Here is a 23,079-nt window from a genome sequence, read left to right as displayed (position 1 = left end):
TATGAGTGTGAACAAAACATTTGTGCTTTGTGCTGCCTTCTGAAAAACTGGCAAGGAGAAAGCAGAGCTCATCCTCTTAAGAAACCCTGTGATTTTCGTGGAATGGATGATAGGATTATATGTATATACTTTTTCTTTTCCCTTCATATTTAGGAAGGCTGCTGAAAACCTAGGCAAGATGCCCTAACTGTCACAGTGCTGGTGGCTTTTTGGAACTGTGCATCTCCTTGGTGAAATAAATTTGAGTGGTGAAAAATGCACCTGCTTGTGATTCTAGGCAATGAAGGGTGGCTAGGGCATCACACTGTCCAAAGAAGTGAATGGAGCTCAACAGCCATAGCAGGGAGAGGCTCTCAGGAATGCTCTTGGCTGTGTGGAGGAAGCAACGCCTGACTGCAGGCCTCCTGAGAACCTGCTGCAAATGACATTTAGGCAAAAACTCCCTAGTGGAGTAAGCGGAGAAAAATGTCAGGCTTACTTTTTAATAAATGAACACAAAAATACCAGCTCTCAAAATCTGCCTGATCAGACCTATCATTTAGCCAAGCCAAAAAAACAGCTGTGGGCCAAGATTTCTGCGTAGCTATGTTTTTGCTGACCACAAACATTCAAAAGTAACAAGATTAGAGCTGTTTATATTGGATGGGAATTGATGCAGTAATGGGTTTTAAAGATCGTCACAGGTCATATGGCAATCACTGAGGTTTTTTGGATGCAGTTTGCACCCGCAGAATGAGGCAAGTGGCCGTATGAGAGATTGTGGGACTTGGTGTATGGGGGAGCTGTGGGTTTCCATGAATTATAGCTTGGTCATAACCTGTCCAGAGTATTTTGAGACTCAGATGGATGTATTTTTATGGTACCTGCTTCTGAGGCTCAACTCTTATATACCCAACTCTTTCCTGGTTGACAGTGATTAAAAAGCAGGCTGCAGAGGAAACTGCTATTCATAATGTGATGGAAGTCTAGAGTGACAGAGGCCTGGATGTGTAACACAGTTTTTTTCATATTTGACAGGCATATTCAAGCCCACTGCATGATTTTTTCATTGGTATTCACCATCCTTGATTAAATTTGCTGTTGGGGAGATAAATTAGTTTTTGCAAATGGAGACCCAAGCAGGAGCAGAGCATGGCTGTGAAGGTCTTGTCAGCTCAGATTGATTGCTGAGCCCTGGAATTGGGGTAATGCAGTAACTGAAAAATTAATCAATCAATTAAATCGGATTTCTTCTGGCTTCTAAACAAAATGTCAATGACCTGAAACTCTCAAATCTTCACTGACAGAGAATGAGTTTTTCCATTATTAGAAGACTATTGCATGCTACAGAGCTGAATATATGGCAGGGAATGCATTTGAGTGAACTGCCTTGTGCAGGAGGACTAATTTTGTAATAAATCATGGGTACATATGCACCATATCCGTTGTCACTTTAGAAAGAGCATTAGAACGGGTCCCTGAGGACAGGTCTTACATTCGAACCTGCAGTATACGAGTCTTTGCCTTGTGAGCTGAAGGTCATTTGTAAACTTCCCTAACAAACCAGTCCAGGATTCAACAGTGGTATGCAATGTTATACCAGGTGACTCTGTAAAACACCAGTTGTGTTGTTTGTTTGTGGACAAGTTGCATTTTAATATTGGGCTTGGCCAGCTCCCAACCATCAGGTCCTGCCAAGAGCCTTTCTGTGTGATGCTCAAAAGCTAATATGAGGAGCATTATGGTAAATTACTCAATTCCTCAAGGTCGTGTCCTACCCACATGTTATTTCCTGGGAAGATGAGCCCCATGCAGTTTCTAATTGAATGGAATGGGGCTGAGGGCCAGCCTACGGGACCAGGTCGGTACCCCAGCCAGGAGAGCTGCTCCATGAGGCCAGATTCCAGCTGGCTGAGCCCACGAGACTGCAGCTATCTCAGAAGCTGTATATCACAAGGTCTCTTTCAGAGCTGGCTTAAAGCGGGGAGGGGAGAGAGTTGATTCTGAACTGGATAATGTTCAGAACTGTGAATGAACAAGATCCACCAACAGAAATGCGGTAGGAGAAGTTTCTGTCTCCTGCTGTGGGGCTGGGTATCAAAGTGTCCCCTTGTCTTCCTGTCTCAGTTGTACGTGATGCAGCACTTCTCCAGAGTGTGAATACTGGCCAGTTGCAAAGCCGCTCTATTTTATTCTTAATCTTCCATTTTTAAAGCTGTGACTCTTGAGGATGAATGATTAAAGAAGTACTTCAACTTTCTTTCTCTAGCCTTAGCAAAAAGCTCTTTCATCATGATCTTGAAGGTTAAGAAAATGAGCCCCAAGCTTAATATAATTAAATCTTTTAATGCTTTGGGTGAGCAGTGCTGACTAACTTCTGCTCATTTCTTAAGTAATTAGTTCACTGCTGTCTGCATTAGCAAGAAGCACACAGCAACTGCAGGAGTTGAGACGAGGATGTTTTGGGGAAGCAATATTGTTTGCTTAATTGTTGAAGCTTTCTGATGTTTATTTATTTATTTTTTATAGTTAAATCCTTGGCTTTGCTACTGTTGAGGAAACTTCTTCACAGCTTTTCAGAAAAATAGTATGTAAATGTAGGCTATCTTCTTAAATGTTGTCCATATTCTGTGCTGTATGTTCTCTGTGGAAGGCTAGGGGCTACTGTAGTTTCATTTCCCCTCTGTCTTGAGGTATGCAGTGATTTAAAAATATAGTATCCTGACTTCATTTGGGGGAGGTTAGTTTTTATTACCATTTCAACTGCCTACTCTCAGCCTCCTGTTCTCCATGCCACTTGACTTCTGCCTTCTGTTTGCTTGGGGAATAACACAGCACTGCCCCTCATTGCCAGCTTAGCAGATCTGAAGTTTGCTTTCTCCACTGTGAAAATATCAGTGGCTGCATCTGTCACTTTAGACAGCTGTGGTTCACTGGGAGAAAAAGGCTCAAGTAGGTCACTTGAGTTCAGAGGGAACAGATTAGTGCAGCAGCACAGGAGGCACACACATGTCTGTGAAGACAGCATAGATGGGGGAGTGGGCATAGGGAAACAATTTGTTTGGCTAAAGCGTTTAATGAAGACCTGGTCCACACCCACTTGAACTGACTTACTGATGTTGTAGGTGCTAGCAGGTAACCAAGAGGGCATTAAATATGTCTTGATATAAAGTGAGGTGCTATAAATATGAGTTCAAGTACTAAGTATCCTCAGTACATCTAACACTTAAACAAATAACAAAACACTGCTACTTCTTGTTTTAATCATTCAAAATTATTTGGACACCGTGACATTCTTAAGGTGTTTATATATCTACAGAGACAGGGATGCTTTTGGGGAAGAACAAATGCAACAACCTCTAGTACCTTTTTTTTACAAAGCACATATGAAATGCAAAGCAGCACTCCTGTATACAACAAGAAACCTAGATGGCTTTTGCTAAGGAGGGGATGCTGAACAGATGTCAGAAAGCAGATGGCTTCATATCTGTGTGGCCATTAATTTTCTGTAGAGAAACTTCATTCCCTGAAGTACCCATCCCCAGTCACCCACTGGGACCTCTGACAGTACTGTTTTTCTGGTAGGGGTGCCAGCATCAACTGCCTAGTCCTTTATGTATTCATAGTGTGCTGTCATGTCTGTCTTCTCCCTGATGCCAGATGTTATCATAGATATTTATGGATGGAAATAGGTGCATTTGGGCAACAAGAGCTGTTTTCTGGGACAAACAACTTCAGAAACCTCACTCTCCCCTCTCCTGCTGGTTCTTAGTCATTTTGAAGACTTTCCCCTCACTCGCTTTTTCAGGGTTTTCTTCATATTGTTGTTTTCCCAGAGAGAAATGTAGAAGAGTGAAGAATTTCTGTCAGCTAATACGGTGGTGTTCGTGTTACAATAGAATTAACCAAATAGGGAAAAATATGGCTCTACTCCAGGGAATGAGATGAAGATTAAGTGAATACTAAGCCAGATGTATGTGTGTCTGGACATGTGGGTGTTTATATAAATTCAATGCATGTAAATGCCATAAATATATTAAAACTAAACATTGTCGCATAATTTTTTAAGTTTTGCATAATGGACATCTGTGTGCATTAGGCTTCAAACTCAGAGAAGAAGTAGGCGCTGGCAACTGCTTCACGTCATCTGGGGCCTGGATTTCCATGGTTCTGAGCAGCTTTATTTCCTCAGAGCTTTTTTGGAAGGGAGTGCCCTCAGGCATCTTTGTTTGAAGTGCTTTTGGCTTCCACTGTTGCTTTACATAACACTAAAAACAAAAAACTCGAAGGATGCCCCAAGACATCAACTCCCCTCTCTCCAATTATGGGCGATATATTCTTGCTTCTGGTTAGCTGGGCCAGAAGGTTTTGCAGGATCCAGACTATGCTAACTTCTTCAAGACCTGTTCAAGAATTACATAGCTGGGTCAAAGATGTATGTGCTTTATAGGGTCACTTCCTATTAAATGTAGGGAAAAATCTGTCTTGGTTAGCAGGAGAGCATAATTGTCAGTATCATGCACTTGTCATGTGAGGGTAAAATAAGTTCCATCTTCTAAGGTTTCCATTTTACAGTGAGTATACATCAGGCAGGGCAAATGCAAACTGTGGACTGTATCCAGAAGTAAAGCCATGGTGTTGTGATTTATGCGTGGACTCTTAATTTACATGGGGATGGAGTGAGTTTAGGTCATACTGAGACCAGTCTCTGCATGTGAAAATGATTTGTTTACGTGCAATGCTGAGCTCATAACCAGCATGGCAGTATGTACCTTGCACTCTTTTGGCTGCTGTCTGCAAAATGAATGTAGACTGTCTGCTTCAGTGCTGTTATTTGTGTGCTGCGTTACTTCTGGTGGTCAGCTAGGTGTTATCCTATGCTGCTTTGCATACCTGTTGGGACCTAGGCAAAGTGATCAAGGTGTTCTTTCTGGAAGCATTTCACTCTCCTGAAGATAAGGACGTGCAAGGTCAGAATAAAGTATCATAAGAATGTTCCTCTACAGAGTCACTAACAAGATGTCTAATAGGATCATTAGGCAGAGGTCACGTAGCTGCCTCAAAAGCAAGGTTGTCAGTTCTTAGACATGAAAGCAAAGACTGTGGTAGGATGAACCATGGCAAGTCTGTTTGAAATGTAGCGGTCAGTCCTTGTCTATCAACCCATTGCTGTGACCTGCAGGTCAGCATCATCCCCTTTCTAAATCCTTTACACCAGAAACTTAGAACATCCAGCTGCTTGTGACAGACACCGTGTGAGGATGTGATGATCGCTACTTCCAGACTGAAGGTAGTGCCATGGAAAACACTGTGCCATCTTGTGCCTCTCTTGGAGGGAGCTATGAGAGTGGTGTCCAGAAAGTGATGGGTGTGGGGAGAAGGTCACTGTGGAAACCAAACACTCAAAAATATTTATTTCTCCTTTCTGGCCTCTTACAGATTTCAACCTGTTCAAGCCAGATGCTTGAGGATGCTTTCCATGTCAACAGCTTAATGTTTGGTGAAGCTGAGGGAAGGAAAGAAAAACAAGTCAGAAATGCTGGATAGACTCCTGTCACTTTCTGGCTATGACAGCAGAGACAGAACTTCTCAGAGCTAAAACAAGAGTAGAGCAGAGAAGGGCCTCTGTGTGTGCAAAAGGAATAAATACCAGGGAGCAGTGGAAAACAATAGGGAGATGCAGAGGCATCTTGAGCAAATTGCAGCACTGAAAAGGAAGCCTCAGCAGACTTTCTATGCTTCTTACTTACACTGTCCCTTGGGTTAGAGTCCTAAGAGGCTACAGCTCTGTTTGTCACAGTACTGAAGAACACCTGTGAGCTGGCAGCTGCAGCTTATTGGCCATAGCTTCTTTAGAGTAGGCAATGAAAATAGGTTCTGGTGTGGACCCATCGCCAATCCTCCAGCATAGTTTGGAAAAGGTAGCAGGACTCAAGATAGTCCAGAGCTGATGCCAGTAGAAAATCTCTCGTGACCAGTTTTCTGGTGTGGGAGCTGATCAGTTCAAATTGCTTTACTTCTTCCACTGTGTTGCTCCAGTTTGTGCAATATGCGAACAAAACATTCAAATCAATTTCTTTGCTCCTCTGTCAGCACTTGTACTTCTCAAGCAAACAAACAAACAAAAAAGAGGATGGTTCTATTTAATTGTGGTCACTTCTCTTACAGAACTTCTGTTATGAAACGTTAAGAGCGTGCTTCCTAAACCACATTTAAAGTGCTTTACACAGTTAGACAAGGCATGAATAAAATAGGCCATACTGCTGCTAGGCACAGCCTTTTTACGTATTCTGTGCAATTTTTTGGGGAAGTATATGAGTTATTCCATGAGGCATAACAGCCATGTGAATGCTGGGATTCATAAACCCCTTCAGGGAATGCAACACCCCCTCTGAAACAGCTGCCTCTGGCAATTGACATTTGAGACATCTTGTAGATTCAGCCCATCGACAGTAGCCTGCTCCCTGGCAAGTACTCCCAGATCTCCTGGGAATTTCTTGGGATCTGCTGCAGCTTTCTGAACACTGTGTCATTCAGAGTCCATGTGTAGCATCTCCAAGTGCTGCTGCACTCCTCAGCAGCCTGGTTGCTGGTAGCAGTGCTGTGCTGTCCTGTCTGCTCTGAGGATTAGCGTCAGGTCACGGGAGCTGAGTACGGAGCTAGAGGAGTGAGTTCATTCAGGAAAATCTTAGTTGTAGATACCAGTGGCTCCACAGTGGTTTACAGAGGTGACTTGCTCTGAGTGGAGGTGATGCGCTCAGCCAGCCAGCTGGTAACTAAATCCTAAGAGTAGAAGCTAGCACTGAACCAGTTCAGAGGGGAACACTTCTGCTGAAGGGGTTTCGGCCTGAAAGGATGGTGGAAGGGAGGTGTAGGCTGTGTGATAGATCACCCTAAAGCCCATTTAGGTACAACACTGTGCCATGGGCAGGGACACCTTCCTCTGGATCAGGTTGCCCAGATCTCCATCCAACCTGGTCTTGAATGCTTTCAGGGATGGGGCATCCTCAGCTTTTCTGGGCAGCTGTGCCAAAGCCTCACAATATCTTCTGAATATCTAATCTGACTTGTACCCTCTTTTAGTTTAAAGGCATTACCCCTTGTCCTGTCACTATGCTCCCTGATAAAGAGCATCTCCCATCTTTTCTGCAGGTCTCCTTTAAATGCTGGAAAGCTGCTATGATTTCTCCCTGGGGCCTTTTGTTCTCTAGACTAAATAATCCCAGAAAGATGTGTAAGCTGCAAAGTACACATCCTGTTGTATAATACTGCTGTTAGGCTAACTTCAGAGTAACTGTAAAATGATGAATTATAGTGACTTTTGAGAGGTTTGCAGACCTTACTCTGGATGAGTAATGATTCCTCTTGGCCCGTGGAATATGGTTATCCTTTTTGAATTTGGCAAACCCTACTGTTGCAAAATAATAATAAAAATTAAAAAAATAATAATCTTGGGACCCTGAGCTCCCAAATTGCTCTAGTTTTAGTGGCTATTTTCTCAGTGTTGGAATTGGTGTGTTTGTATCCAGAGGCAGATAACAACAATATACATGGGTGAATGTCTTGCTGTCTTAGGACTTACAGGCCTACACGTGTATCACTATGCTAGTTGAGAAATTAAGTCCTCAAATTGTCACAGACATGCATGGCATTAATTCCTTTCCCTTAATACCCTGCTTATGGTATTAATTTCACTGCTTTAACAGTTGCTGGTCCCTTCAACCGTCTCAAAACACAAATAACGATGTGCTTTCAACATCAGGAGAGCAACTAAGTCCATTCTGTCACTGACAGAAAAAAGTGTATGTGCGAAAGAGAAGCACTGAAATGAGACTAGAATGTTTACACTGTTTCCTGAAATGTTGGTATGTGAGTTGTGTTGGAGGTCACAGCGGTGTTTGGGTCAAACCTTGGTTTGTGCAAGCTACTTTGCTAATCCCTAGTCTAGACACTCAGTTTTCCAGTGCCTGTTAATCTTCTGCATTAATGTAGTGATATTTTTTTTTTGGTCTGTCACACAGTGTCAGAAGGAACTGGGCACTCCTGCTCCTGTGACTCCCATTTGTAGTTTCAGCCTCACGCATGGGGATCTGGGGTGTGTAGCCGTATAGCTTGTGGCAATGAGCTGTCCCATTGATTTTGTAAAAGCCTTGAGTTAGCACTCAGCTGTACATAGCGTGCCTTTAACATACCTAAAGCTCGTGTATGATTACATCAACTTTTTCCTGAAGTGAGAGAAGTTAATGCGAAGGGAGAGAAAGCAGGGGAGTTGATGTCAGTCTGCCCACCTCATAGGAATTTGTGAAGGGCTGTCTACTATTTCATGGAGAACCTGTGCTGTTCCTGTTAAGTGAGTTTTGAATTAGTAGTGATAAATGTTCTGCAGTCAAGCGTGTATATTCTAGGGAAGGAAAGCAAGTCAGTCCTCTAGTGATATGCTTTATATTCACTTTGCTAGGCTGTTTTGTAACTGTCTGGACTCAACTCCAGGGCAGTGTTTGCTGTCCTCTCCTCATTAAACTTTGTTTTTGTATTCTGCATAATGAGTTGTAATTTCTGAAGAACTCTTACTTCCTCTTATTTCCTCTGTGTTTTGTCCCGCTGAACTGTAGAGGTTTGCCTTTATTGAATTTTATGTATTGTTTTCAGACAAACATAAGCTGAGATAATTTTCAGTTCTAATCTGGCTCCCCAGTGTGTCTGATGTTTTTGCTGGATTTTCCTTGGGTTTGATAAACCTATTTGGTTCTTTGACCCAAGCCAGTTATGAACAAACCCCTGATACCTGTGCACACCATTGCTCCCCTGCTCTGGCAATGAATAGCTGGCAATTCCATCAAGGCTGCTATTTCTCTAGCTTGCTAATGTTATCTTATAGGACCATATAAAAATCCTTACCAAAGTCACGATACGTCATATCCACTGCTTATTCACACTCATAAGACTGATTACTCCATTTCAGGAGAAAATAAAATTGGTCTGACATGATGTGGTCCTGCCAAATCTCAGTCTGCTGCTATTTGTCACCCTTTTATCTTCTTGGTGCCTGCGGATCAGCTGTTTGATTACTTGTTGCGGTGTCTTTCTCAGCACTGAAGCTAAGCTGTTCAAGTTATTATCCCCTAAATGTCCCTTCTTTCCTGTTTAAGGACAGTATGAAGAGGTACCAGTCAAAATAAAGACGGGAGGTTTTCTTAACCAACACCTGGTTCCCAGCACCCTAGCACTCACACATCAAATTTAGGAAGAAGTAATGTCAGAACTATGCTAGCTAGATGAATTACCTGTAATAGTTCAAGTGTCAATGTGTCATTGCCCTAAGGGCACCGATGGACCTGCTTGTGCCACCCATGGGCCGATAGCACAGTATGGCCATGGCCTATGCCCAAGGGAGGTGCCTGGGGAGCCCTCCCAGTGCTGTGACAAAATGGCTTGCAGCTGTGCCAGCATTTTGTGCGACATTCGTGGCAATAGAAACCAAACCCAGCTGTTGCTTTTCCAGGGCCAGGGGTGACAGAGATAAGTAGTAAGGTCCAGTGAGTGACTGCAAAAATATTTAAAGGAGCACGGTTAGCTTGGCTTTTGCTTCACATCAGTGTTGTTTACTAGGTTGGGAAGTAGAATTGGAAGCTTTGTTTGACATAACTTATAGCATAAATTTCAGCTTTTAAAGGAGCCAATCTTCCTGCTTGTGCTGAAGATAAAACCTGAAGGAAGAGTCCAAGAGGCACGGGCCAGCACCCCCAGTGAGGTGCCTGCAACAGTGGAAGAGACGGTTGTCTGCTAAAGCATGCCTGAACCAAAACCAGAGTAAATCTATATTCAGCAGCTTGATTGTGCAGTGACTGAGTATGTTGCTTGGTACTGAAAGTAATGCAGCTTTATTTCCTGTGCCAAGACATTTTCTTTATTCTTTTATGATAAGAATGGGAAATCTGAGCATCAAGTTGACCTCGGGTATAGTAGGCATAATTTTATAGGACTTCTATCATTTTTTCCCCCTCACTTTATTCATCTTCTCTCCAAACCGAATAATCTTAACCTTTAGCTTCTCTTCATCCCCTAATAATTTATTTCCAGAGTCTGGCTTGACAAAAATCTGTGCTCTGGCCACAAGTGCTAAGCTGTCACTGATTTTTTGTATAACAGCATTCATGATAATTTGTTTTCTCCATCCTGTCCTTAGTCTGCTCTTGTTGTCCTATCTTCCACCTCTGCTGACTGACTGCTGAGGTTTTGCTCAGCTGTCCATGGAATTTCTCAGATCTGTAACACGAGTGGTCACGGTCAGTTTGCAGTTCATCAGTGTGCACAAGTAGTTGAATTTGTTTCTTCTAATGTGCATTACCTTGCATTTGCCTACACTGAATTGCATTTACTGTCATCTTATTCCACTGTCCATGTCTCTTAGGGTTGTCTGAACTGCAGAACAGCCTTCAGAGATGAGTGCAGAGACATTTTTACCTCAAAACACTCTGCTGCTTTGGGAATTTGCCATGTGCGGTGTCTCTTGAGTTGTCACCAACCCTATTAAGATGGATTAAGTGAACTGCTGCCTGACATTGATGACCAGCCCATGGTCTCTTGCCCTCTAACAGTCTTAAAAGTAGTTATGTAGCAGAGGAAGATGATCAAATCTAATATTAGAGGATATCCAAACTGTTTTAAATAGGGGGATTGTATAGGAACTGCTGAGTCACGGCCTGAACCTCTGATTGATCACCTGAGGTGAGCAATGAGTCAGCCAGAGGAGCACAGCTGAAGGCAATTCACCTGTGCTGCAGGAAGGGATGGAGCCTGGCTCCACTTCTCCTAGACCTATTTAAGAGCTGACTGCCAGTGGGGAAGGATCTCTTCTGGAGACCTGCTCTGCTGGAGTTTTGTAAGTGAGCCTAGGATATGGGTAAGCTTTCTATCTGTTCTCTTTTTGTTATCATAATCTGCTTTGCCTAACTCTCTTGTTTATTTTGTAATTATAGCATCTTAATATTCATTGATTATACAGGGATCTTGAGATCTGGAGATTTTTTTTGCCACTCTCTATGAGTTGCAGATATGCCAGAATCTGCCTCTTCCAGCAGTTTTAGGGAGATCCAGCATACCGTCGTATAAGGCTGGAGGCATTTTATGGCTTCTTCATGATTTCATCTTTCAAACTGCTACCATAGGCAGTTTGTTAAACAACTTTTTTGCTGTGTGTATTATCCCAGTTTCCCTACCAGTGGCTGTAGTGAATTGTCCTCAAGTGCTGGTATTGCGTGGACTCAATGACCCAAGAAGGGAAAGTTAAGAAGCCTTTAGAGAGCGGAGAGGGGATAACCCAGTTGTTTTAGCTTGTGTGTAGGACTGGGGATGGTCGTATGCAGTTTTCAGTTTTATTTTGGAGTTCTGTGAAACTGGGTGGTGAGGCACAGTGGGGAACCTGCTGAATCAGCTGTGACAGTGTTTGTATGCAGTAGTGATTGACGAAAAGCTGAAAATGTTTTTCCTCGAAATACTGTTTTAGCCGCGTTGGCTGGAGCTGCTCTCAAACCTGTGCTGTCTGCAAGAGCTTCCAAATGCCTACAGTCTCACATGTTCTGTGTAACAAGTGCTGCAGAGAATTTGGCTCTGCCTGGGCTATCAGAAAAGCAGCTTTCAACCCGAGCTACTCAAGTCTGCAAGGATAGCAAGGCCTGCAATTTTCCTTGGAGAAGGCAATTGTAACATTACATCCATAAGGTTTCTTCCTTTCTTTTGCAAGCTCTTGCCTGTCCTGCCTTTCTCCATACCATAGCTGCTTCCAGATGTGTCACAAATGACCTCCCTTCCCTTAGTGTATACATCTGAATGTGTTACCAGTGTTGAAACATCAATCAGCTGCTCTCCCTGATGCTTATCTCTTTTCTAGGTGACAAGGGCTCCCCAGGGAGAGAAGAACAGCAGGAGGGCTTTTGATGAGAAAGCTTATCTGTCCTCAAAGCTGCTGAAGGCTGGAGAAGACCCCTACCGCCAGCATGCTTTTAATCAGCTAGAGAGTGACAAACTCAGCAGTGACCGGCCCATACGGGACACCAGGCACTACAGGTACTGTGCAGCCCTTGCTCCAAGCCATGGCTGCTGCTTGCTGTGGGGAGTCCAGAGACTTCCTGTGTTCTGCCCTGTTAACAGAAGATGGTTTTAGCTTTTCTTCTCTAAGGTCTGTCACTTTGTTTCATGGTTAATCTGGAAAGGTCTCAAATGCATGGGAGACCCCTGGCTAATTCAGTCCTAGTTTGTTGCTTTTCTAGCATATCTTCTCCCAGGTCTAAACACCAATCCTATTACTTCAGCATTTGAGTTTCAGAACAGCCCCTCTATTGCAGCTTAAATTGCTTGACCGGAAGCTGTTTTTTGCATAAAATCCCCCACACTCAGTGAGCCTCTGTCCTATCTGCAAGGTACTCAGCTGTTGTAGCATTGCTTTACTTTGGCGTTGCTCACCCGCTATGAACTGGCTGTCTAAATCTCGTTTAGTGTGTTCTGAGTGTTACGGTTTGGATGAACTCTGCTGAGGTGGGGATGAAAATAATGAGCTTTTCATGTTCAGACAGTGAATACTTCATGGCTTGCAGAGTGCTCCTTGTTCTGTCCTTGTTTCACTGGAGTGAATTTATTTTGCTGACTAAGCTAATCTGTAAATGAGCTCAGGTAATTATTTTGTTCTTTCTGTAGTACAGAAGGATAACACTACCTTGAAGATGATAGGTTTGATAGTAATAGAATACTGCAAAGCAGCCTACTTCAAAGAAGAAAAAATAGGAGCAAAGTAACCATGTCAGAAGCACTGGTGTCTGTTTGAAAACTTAGATGTAGTGTTGCAAAGCAACGCCTCTTAACTTCTGGGAAGAGGAAACCAGGCATCTAACTTGATTGAAACTGCAAAAGGGGTGTCAGGAGATGTGGAGCTCTGCGAGCCTGCCAGCACTGACAGCCCTCAGGGTGCTTAGTGAATGGAAGCGGCTGGGACCTTGGTTAGATGAAAGTCTTGTGCTTCTGTTCCCCAGTGTAGTATTCAGGATTGGCTTGCTGGTGACTCAGAGGCAGTGGTGCATGTCCTCTGTTACTGGCAGTCCCCCTGCCATGCAGAATTGCTGTTTGCTGTTAATCTGCTGTCATGTTCTGGCCTAAACCAGTACCCTTCAAAGATAAATTATTTATTTTGATCTGTGATCTGTAGTAGCATGCAGAGGATACTTTTTGTGAGAAACCCTACTTGTGTGCTTCAGTCTAAAGACATATATATATACTGTTCTCTGGAAATGTATAGCTACTTCAGGCCTCAGCTTTGCAGGGATTCCCTATAGCAATGGGGACGCCTTAAGCAGCATATAATCAAGGCAGATAGATCTGCTATCGTGTTCCTACTATTTGCAGGGGGGTTGGTTTGAGAGTGAGATGTTGCTTTTGAGTACCGTGTCATGTAGCAATATTGGAGTGGTTGCTGTGATGACAGCTTAACATAAGGACTTATTTCTGCTGGTACAAGTTAGATGTAGTTTGAGAAAGCCCTTCCTTCTGTCACAAATGGCTCTGGCTCAGTTCAAGGAGTCAGGGGTGAATTGGTCACTACTGTATTTTTCCTTAGGCACCAAAGCTCAGATAGGGCATATTTGAGTCTACCTCCTTCAAGCTAATTCTAACTGAGGATGTAGCTAGCTGGTTTTTGATCCAAAGCAAAAGCAGACCCAGCTTACAAGCACAAACTTCATATTTGTCCCCTGTGATGCTCTAATAATGCTGAGAACTTGGAAAGTCTGTCTCAAATAATGTGCACACCAATATCTTGTTTTTCTACTTGCTGGTGACTTCATGCATTTTACATTCATTAAACCATGGAGTCATTTTGAAACAATAATAAATGTGATATGTCTGGTCCTAAGCTTTTTATGAAGGTTTCCTTGTATGCTTGAAAATTGATGGAAGAAGTCATTGTACCCTTAACAAATGCAATTTGTTACAATGAAAAATAACAATAGATTAGAATAGTTTTAAACTAGCAGAATTGAGCATGATGATAAAAATAGTTACAGTCCAATAATAGCCATAGAAGAATGGTAAGTAAATGTAGAAGTACAACAAGTGGCTGTAAGAAATAAATCTTATTCTGTCCAGTGATGTATTTAGTCTAAGCATGGCCTGGAGTAGTTAAAAATAAAAGTGAGCCACAATTCCACAGGAGCACATCAGTCCAAATCTGCCATTTCTAGCACTGCCAGAACTGGATCCAAGATTCATAGCCATGAGTTGTTCTCCAAAATGCTTGTTGTCCACAGGGTATAATCAGCCTTGGCGCAAGCTGATTCTTCATTCTGAGTATATGGATGAGTATACATAATATTACTAAGTGAAATGGGAAGAAGGGAAGAATTATTTTCTGTTGCTATCTGAGATATTAATGTTCAGAAGAAAAGCTGAGGAACCTCAGTAGGCCCGAAAAGCTTGAACTGATGCCTGGATCTACCAGCTTTATGCATCCTTAGCATGTGCACATCCTATGCATGAAGGAACTGGAGTACATGAAACACAGGCAAATTCATGGGCTAGAATCCACAGTGTTGAGCATTTGTTCCCCAGGGAAGTCATGCATTCTCATCCATAATGCATGCAGCATTATGAGTTTGGTACCAGAACCTCAAAGCTTTTGCCTTTTGGCAGGCACAGCCTGCTGTCCTTAGTACAGGGGCTGCTGAGGCTTTCCTTGCTGCAGCTCTGCTGCGCTGTTTCTGTTTTTAGCATGTATGTTCTCTTCTCCTCAGGAAGTTGTAAATGTGTTGCCCCAGCTGGTGGAAAGCGTTTGGCTCATGTTTCTCTTCTGTGTTGCAGGTGCACCTCTGTACACTATGATGCAGACCTGCCAGCTACCAGCCTCATCATCACCTTCCACAATGAGGCCCGCTCTGCACTGCTCCGCACGGTGAGGAGGTGAGTTCAGCAAGAGGGGCTGGGCTCTGGGGGGACACTGTTGCAGGAGTAGACATTTTCCAGTGGTTATACAAGCAAGGTGGGTGGACCTCCCCTGTATGCTTAGTGATCTGTCCTAGACGTGGCCCACGAAGATGGGTCTGGGCTGGGGATTGGTGATGTGGGTGTTTCTTCAAAGTGTCTGCAGGTAGCTACCGCATAGTTCTTGTGATGGGATCATTAGCAGCAGGAAAAGGGCTGCTGGACCTGCCTCTGCAGATGGGGAATGGTCAGTATGATCTTGATTTGGAAGATTGTGGGACCAGAGGGCGAAAATGTGGGCTTCCAGATGTAGCTGAGGGGATGGGCCTGGGAGGGTGTATTTTAACAGAAATAGGCAGCCAGTCTCCCGCTAGGGTACATGTTTCAGGAGGTGGGGCTATCCTGCTGAGAACAGGGTGAGCAGTCTTTCAAGCAGAAAGCTGATTAAAAGAAACACCTGAACCTAATGGCCCACCAGGTCTTCCCTGGGGCTTTTCACACAGACCTTGTTGTACGTACAGGACACCTGCTATCTTGTGCCAGTACCTCCTAATGTCTGAGTATCAGCAGTAGCCAAATCTATCAGGTAAAGAGCGACATAGAGTCTTGTCCCCAAGCAGAAGAAAGCGTGCAATTATCTGTACCACAAAGCAGTGCTGCACTTTCCCCTCCTCATCATCCCTGTAGAATCTGGGGAGGTTCTTTTCCTTTCTACATTAAAAAAAAAAAAAAAATGCCCTTTGCCCTCGGAGTTATCAAGCCTTTGTTCACATGGTCTCTGAAGCCTGCAAGCAAGTCCAGGAACAGCTTGTGAAGGCTGAAAGGAGATTGAATTGTTCAGGTAGAAGGTTGAATTCATGGTTTCACTAACAGGAATGTATTATTCATCATCATCACTTCTCCTGTCAGGTCCTGTGGGCTTAGAGAAATGTACGTTGTGAATAAATAACAGGCTTTCCCAAGTTGGCCTCATGGTTAGAAGGCTGCGTTTCAGTCTGCCGGGTTTGGTGCTGCTGTATTTTCAGATTCCTGTATATATTGTATTAACACATTTTTGCCTTTTCTTATCATTCTCTTTTCATTTAAACCATAAAATTAACCCTACACAGCCACTGTTCAGAAAATGAGTAGATTTGTTTGGAACTACAGTGCTGCTAGTAGGACAACAGCAGGAGATTTCTGCTGATTATATCATAGGTCAAACAATAAATCGTTAGGTGCTCAGAAACTGTGGTAGTGTGATCCTTAAGAAAATCTCAGTGCAGCCAATCAAATAGAAGATGCTATGATGATAAAATGTAGAGAAGATGACATTCAAAACAGAAGTAACTGTAAAGATAGGAATTGATATCCAGATCCTCTGTGGGTTATATGTACTAAGGACCAGATGAATGTTGCCAGTGCATAATGCCAGACTTGCTCAAAGCAGGATCAGCTCGAATAGGTTGCTGAGGTCTATGTCCAGTTTGTTTTGAGTATCTCCAAGGACAGTGACTCTGCAACATCAAATGTCAGAAGTGTTCCGGATTTATCCCTGTGTGGTGAGTGGTCCCAAAGGATGAATTCTTGGGTTCTACAGTATTTTCAGTGGCACACAGCCAGACATTGGCTAGGAGCCTTCACTTTTAAACCAGAGAAGGCTTGATAACCATAAACAGAGGAGATAATTTCAGATAAGAAAAAAGAAGAAAAAAAAAAAAAAAGGTATCTGGACTGATGGGAGAGGGACAAATCAGCAGCGTAGAGCAGCTAGAATATTAGTAGAATATTGGCAATATTGAAATGGTGTCATGGGACAAAGTAAGGGCACTGACATTGAAAAAAGAAAGTTGTGAGAGAAGAATAAGGAGGGTAAGGTATCCTTGAGATGAGGGGAATAGTCTCTGTTTCTGCTGTAGAAGAAGGATTAGCACTGGGATTTTGAAAGCCTAGTAATACATTCTGTGCCTAAGAGTAATCGTTGTGCCAGTCTGTTCACCTCTCTGAAGTGAAATAGTAGACTGCTGTGTTCCTTGTTAAAAAGACAGGCAAGACAAAGTACAAAGAAGATTAAGTACCTTTTCCGAGGATCCACAGCAAATTATTGCAGAGCTGAGAGCTGAACTAGGCATTGAACAATAAGTAGTGAACTCCTCAAGAATATTTCCTCTCTGCTGGGGGACAGAGTGAACAACTGAGGAAGAGAGAACAAAGTGTATTGCCTTTTCTCCAGTTCTGTTGAGTTGGAAGACCTGAAACTTGTGGAGAAAATGCGAGTATTGCTAATAGGGTAGCAAGAGAATGTGTAGAATACCATTTTACAGCAGTTATGCTGCAGGATGTGGCCAGTCAGGACTGTTAATGTTTTGTGTTAAGTCTGTGTGAACAAGAATTTCAGTGCAAGGCAACTTTGTCTGTAAAATATGCAGATAATAGCTATTCTGGGGGAAGGGGCAATCATAAATGCGAGAAGGAACATAGCCCCACCTTCCACCCCATTATGCAGTTCTGAAGTATCCAGAGGAGTATGAGCCAAGAGCAGCAAATGAGATTCAGCTTTGAAAAATGCAATGTCTGTCATCTTGGGATGTGTAAATTCAAAATACAAATACTCTTGAGGTATATGAAGCAGTATAAATCTGAAATGGAGTAGGATGTGATACAGAGCAGCAGAGCAGGAATGATTTTGCACTGTGGGACAGTGGAAAACTAAGGAAATTTGGGCTCTGTGTGCAAAGCCATTGGTGGTGCTAATTACCATACAGTAATTTCTTTCTCTTTAGCCTTAGTAGTCTATGCTTGGGAGTATGGCGTTGCTGCTGTTGTGTTTCCTGTGTAAAAGAAACCAAAACAAAGAGGAAGCAAAATAAACAGAAAACAAAACGAATTGAACAAAATAAGATAACCCAAAATATTTAAGCAACGCTTTCTCTAAAATTGCTTGAAATCAGAAGAGTAAGCACCACTAAAATGCTAGAACCAGGAGGACAGAGATTGTCTCTGATTTTTATTTTTTTTTTTTAAGGCTGAAGTTTGCAGAACTGTCCTCTTCACTGGTGTGCTCAAGTGTGAGCAATGTTCAGTATATGAGCCATCTTACTGAAGGCAATAAGGACCTGCCTGTGCATTTGCGGAAGGAGGCTTAAAGAGGGAATATGCTGTGTAGCTCTAGTAAAGCCAGAGGAGGAGCTTGAAGTTTATGGAAAATTAATTCAATTATTTTAAAACAAATGAGAGGAACGAGGAGTTCAAAATGAAGATGCTGTAAGTCTAAAGTACTAGACTGTATTGATCTCTGTGAGGAGTGTGAACTCTTATTCTCTTTCCTTGTATGTGAAAGCCTGCATTTTGTAAACACAAGCCTATTGCAGGCCACAGTGAATCCCAGCCCAAGGGAAGGTCTGTATTCTCAGCAACATGGCTTGAAAGAAAGATAAATAACAATTGAAAGAAGGGAATAAAAAACCCAAACCAAAACAAGTCCAAAACATTGCCATAAAAGAGAATTGGTTTCTTCCCAAAAAGAGAATCATTAAGAAAAGACTGAGAGCACTCCTAGCTGGGAAAAGTAACAGCTCTCTTTTTACTTCCCAGCAGTGATGAGCTTTGTCTGAAATCTGGTGGACAGGAACAGCTTCCTGGTTGCTGCAGGGCTGTTAATGCTCTCTCCTCTTTGTCTTTTAGGAGGTAGAGAGCATGCTTCAGCATCCTTTCCTAGGTGCTTCCAGGCAGACCCTACAACCACCTTTCTAGCTATGGGGTCCTTCTCAGGTTTGAGATGCTGTTGCTTTCTGGGATGTTTCTGCTTGCAGTTCAGCTTCCAATGGACCCTCATACAAAGAGCTGTGTTACCTCTTTCCACATTACTGAGTTTGGTATTCCTGCTGTAATGCACGGCACAGCAGATTTGTGTCAGTATTACCATTAACATTATTATGGCAACTCGCAAAGACTGTCTTTTTCTTCTCTGGATCCCTGCAGCGTCCTGAACCGGACCCCTCCCAACCTCATCCAGGAAATTATTTTGGTAGATGACTTCAGCTCAGATCGTAAGTATGGACCTATTTCCCTTTCATTTGTTCTTTCTCCTTCTGTTCTCCTTTTTGGTTGCTTTGTTTATTCCCTTCTTTCACAGAGATTCCGTCATGTCTCTTTGCAAGGGAGAAGGAAAAGGGAGGTGGTATTTGTGTGTGTAGTTTACATGCATGGTAGAGGCCATGGCAGAGGTGGATGGTGAAATTAGGTATTAAAACCTGTGAGGGCTTCAGAGTCATGTCTGGATAAGGACTGAGCTGCACCCAACTATTGAAACTGGGTGTTTCTGAGTCCTAACTGTCTCACATTCAGCACCTGAAAATTCCAGTGTCAGTGGCCGAAGTGTTCCAGATCAACACAAACTGGATCTCTGGTGCCAGTACTGCACAGGCTTCAGCTACAAGCTGCCATTTAGGCTCTTAGGTAGAAGAATTTTTGCAAAGCCCCATCCTATGGTAGTTCTTATTTTTCTTGCTGGCAAACAGATATCGGTGGTTCTACAACTACTCTACTGAGGCCTCTGAACTTTAGTTCACCACTTTAGTACCTGCTTGAGGACTGACGCTTAGTTTTAACATCTGCCTCAGTTTCTGCAAAGATAAAGAATCCATCGATTCTTGCAAGTAGTGATAAGTTTCACTCCTACAGAGTAAGTAACTTGATATGGATTCTTGTATGTACTTGAAATTGTGGCTTAGCCAAGCTGAGTGATGCTTTCCCTTGTAGCAGATGTCCAGCAAAATCTCGGTAGGTTTTAATTAAGAACACCTGCCACTTCACTTGGATAGTGCAGCAGCTGCCAAAGTGCCCATACAAGAGCAGTATTTTAGATTGCATGCATGTACCTTTGAGAGCAGAAATGCTCTTGCAGGACCATGCCAGGAGATGCAATTTGGCTGATGGCCTTCATGTTCTCCCTGGAGCACGACATCCGTGGAAGGATGGCAGTGGGAAAGAGAGGATGTGAGACATAAAGAGGAACATGGAATATATGGAGGAATGGGATATTATAGTGGAGCAAGGGAAAATAGCGTGTGCTACAAAGTGTTGCTTCTGTGGATGGGAGTAGAGGAGGTCTGTAGGCAGCCTAGCCTGTGGCATCCTGCATGATGTGGTGCTCCTTCATATGGCTGGGCTGGACCCGGTAGCTGTTGCTCTCCATTGTGTTCCCTGAGCAAAGGAAATGAGGGATGGCACAAACTCCTGGCAAGCTGCCAGCAAAGCCCTTAGTTAGACATCTGTGTGTTAGTGTAATGGTGCCTCCAGGGAAGCAGATCTACTCTCCGTGGCTTTTATTAAATAAAATCAAGCAGAAACCACCCTAAGAACAAATGTTGGGAAATGCCCAAATGAGCCGCTGAGGGCAAAGAAAATGGATGAAACCATTTTATATGACAGGATTCTCTTTTACTTGGAACTTCTGCAGTTTGCAGCTCTGGCTCCCTGTAGTCTCTATGTTTCATCAAAGCCATCCACTCAGTGTCATGTTACCAGCACATGCCCCATTATTCTTATGAAGTGAGAAGTGCAGGAGAATGGAGGCCTGGATTAACAGAGTGTCAGGAGGCACAGGCTCAGCTGTCTGAGGCGGGCAGTGGGCAAGCAGTGTCTTCTGTGTACCCTTCAAACAGGAGGACTGTGGCCATCAGGCTGATATTAAGTGAAAGCAGAAATTCCCCTCCCATGGAGATACAAGAGAACAGTTAGTTGGAGCTCTCTACTGGAGCCAAATAATTCATGTGTATGTACCAAATGTTTTTTGCCTTCCTTAAGCTGAGGACTGTCAGCTCCTTACCAAGATCCCCAAGGTCAAGTGTCTACGAAACATCCGTCGAGAAGGTGAGTGTGGAAGCTTTGCAGGTACAAAGATTTGCTGGATTTGCCCATGTGGCCCTGTTTGCTTGCCAGCTGTGTGCATGTTGTTTCTTACCATTATGGTTTGTTTTTATCAGTATAAGGGCTTGGTGTCCTAATGTTGGAGGCTCTGTGAACAGAGAATAGAGAAACCCTGTGGGAAGGGAATCATAGAATCACCAAGGTTAGAAAAGACTTAAAAGATCATCCAGTCCAACCGTTCACCTATTCCCAATAGCTCCCACTGTCATCAAGGAACTGTCATCAAGGCAGGAACCAGGTGAGGGTTCAGTGGCATGAACAGAAGTGGCATGTGAGATAATTCCTTGTGTGTTGGGAGGGCTCAGATCTGATGTTGCCCCAGGGGATGCCCTGCCAAAGCTGCTTTCTGCTCCTGACAGAGGTGTTGTATTGGAGAAGTGCCTGGTCTTCTCATGTAACATTTACAAGAAGTACTTTAGTTTTTGCAAGTTGCTCAGCTGTTTACCTTTCTAACCTTTCTTCTCTTCTTCTGCATCCTTTCCCCCTTGCAGGGCTGATTCGTTCTCGGGTGCGAGGAGCTGAAATGGCCACTGCTGACATCCTCACCTTCTTAGACAGTCACTGTGAAGTCAACAGTGAGTGGCTGCAGCCCATGCTTCAGAGAGTGAAAGAGGTGAGCACCATCTCCCCTCTCTGAGCTGGACGAGGGCTAGTGTGTCTGGGACTGATGAATCCCATGCTTTCAAGGTGCCTTGAGCAGTGCCAGCAAGGACAGAGCCTTCTCAAGTAGCCTTTCTCAGGCAGATGGACGTACAGCCTGAGCTAGATGGGCAGCAGATCCCTGATGGACTTCTTGCATTCTGCTGCCAACATAGCAGGGCAGCAGATGCTGAGTGATGAGATGCAATGGTGAATAATTGAACCACCAACTTGTACCTCAGCTGTCCTGCAGTGTTGTGCTTCTTTTTTGCCTGTACATAGGATAGTGACCTCAGCACGCGCTGGGCAACTTTTTCCATGGCTGCTGTCTCCCTTGTTGCTGGACCTCCCCCTCTGTCTTGTCACTGCCAAAACTTTCCTTCCACTAATGCTCCTGCTGAGCTGCCAACACAAACCACCTGCATGTAGGCAGCTTCCCAGCACAGAAGAGCTGCCTGTGCATGTGGGGATGTACCTTTGCTGGTTTAGTTCAGAAAGGATTGGTGTGAATCTGGACTGTCACCCTGGTTGCACTGTAGGGCTGGAGGAAAACATGGCTCTGCTAAAAGAGAAATGGGAGGGGTAAGGGGAGAAGCGTTAGCCCTGCTTGCAGAAGACTTAGCTCTGCTTGCAAGGGACTGGGATTGTTCCACTGCTTTGAAATACAGGATTCTGTGGAGTAATGGGCTCCAGAAAAAGGAGTTTGAGTCTTATGCTGACTCGTATCCATGTCTGGCTTAAATTGGAAGAAGGCAAAACTTCAGGAATGATGACTTAAAAGCTTCCACTTTTTAGTCCTGCTCAGTAAATCCTCTATCTCAGAAGCCCACATATATTTACTTCTGCCTTTTAAGTCAACATACAGCATGGGGTTCCTAAGCTGTGTGAGCACTGTGCTGCCAGAGTAGGTTTAAGGGCAGGGCTCAGGCCTTACTGATACACTCCTTGTGCAGTTGTCACTGTGTGAAGGGGAGTATGCATGAACAAAGAGCTTTTGCTAGTTGTGCCCTGCTGGCCAAGCAAAAAGAGCTACTGTAAGGCATAAAATGGATGTTTGGTAGGTAGGCTGTGAAGGCTGTCAAGTGATAGCAAGATACTGGCTTTGGCACTACCAGATCTCTGTTCCATCTGAGATTTCAACTTTCAGAAGACTTTCTTCAGTGCTGTGGTGGAAACTTATTACAATCTCAAATTCTGTGTATTATAAGGATTGCACCCTTACAGCCAGTGAAGTGTCCTAATTCCTTAATATTAAGATATTGTATATTTTTCACTTTGCAATTGTTTCTGGTCTGATCACGAGTTAATTCAAGAATGGCTGAGCAGAAATCAGTAGATATCAAAAACAAGCACAAAACCTTTGGGACAATGATTCATGTCCTGTATCTTGGGCAGGAAATTGAGCTGTTTCTTGGCAGCACTTCTGGGTATGTGGGTCTCTTGCCTCATTCTCTTTATCCATGGTCTACACTTGGCTAATATCCAACCTTCTCCATTTGAACATAGTGTACATCAATCACTGCTCAGCTGTCAAAACTATACTGGAAAAGCCAAATAAAAATTTGCATGCTACATGTGCAGCTTTTT

At 43.5% G+C, this 23,079-nt stretch overlaps 1 protein-coding gene across 1 annotated transcript in view; it reads left to right on the top strand.

Moving 5' to 3' along the window:
- The window catches only part of GALNT16 (polypeptide N-acetylgalactosaminyltransferase 16), a 60,511-nt gene that overhangs the window by 15,719 nt on the left and 21,713 nt on the right, over positions 1 to 23,079 (top strand). The window contains exons 2-6 of the mRNA XM_042864052.1: positions 11,870 to 12,045; positions 14,824 to 14,922; positions 18,904 to 18,971; positions 20,731 to 20,796; positions 21,345 to 21,466. Coding sequence (XP_042719986.1) covers positions 11,870 to 12,045; positions 14,824 to 14,922; positions 18,904 to 18,971; positions 20,731 to 20,796; positions 21,345 to 21,466 — 531 coding nt within the window. The remainder of the gene's footprint in view (positions 1 to 11,869; positions 12,046 to 14,823; positions 14,923 to 18,903; positions 18,972 to 20,730; positions 20,797 to 21,344; positions 21,467 to 23,079) is intronic.

Source organism: Lagopus leucura, unplaced genomic scaffold, assembly GCF_019238085.1.
Source record: "Lagopus leucura isolate 7727_CA_CO unplaced genomic scaffold, USGS_WTPT01 Super-Scaffold_1, whole genome shotgun sequence".
In the NCBI taxonomy this organism is placed as follows: domain Eukaryota; kingdom Metazoa; phylum Chordata; class Aves; order Galliformes; family Phasianidae; genus Lagopus; species Lagopus leucura.
This window is presented reverse-complemented; position numbering and strand designations above follow the sequence as displayed.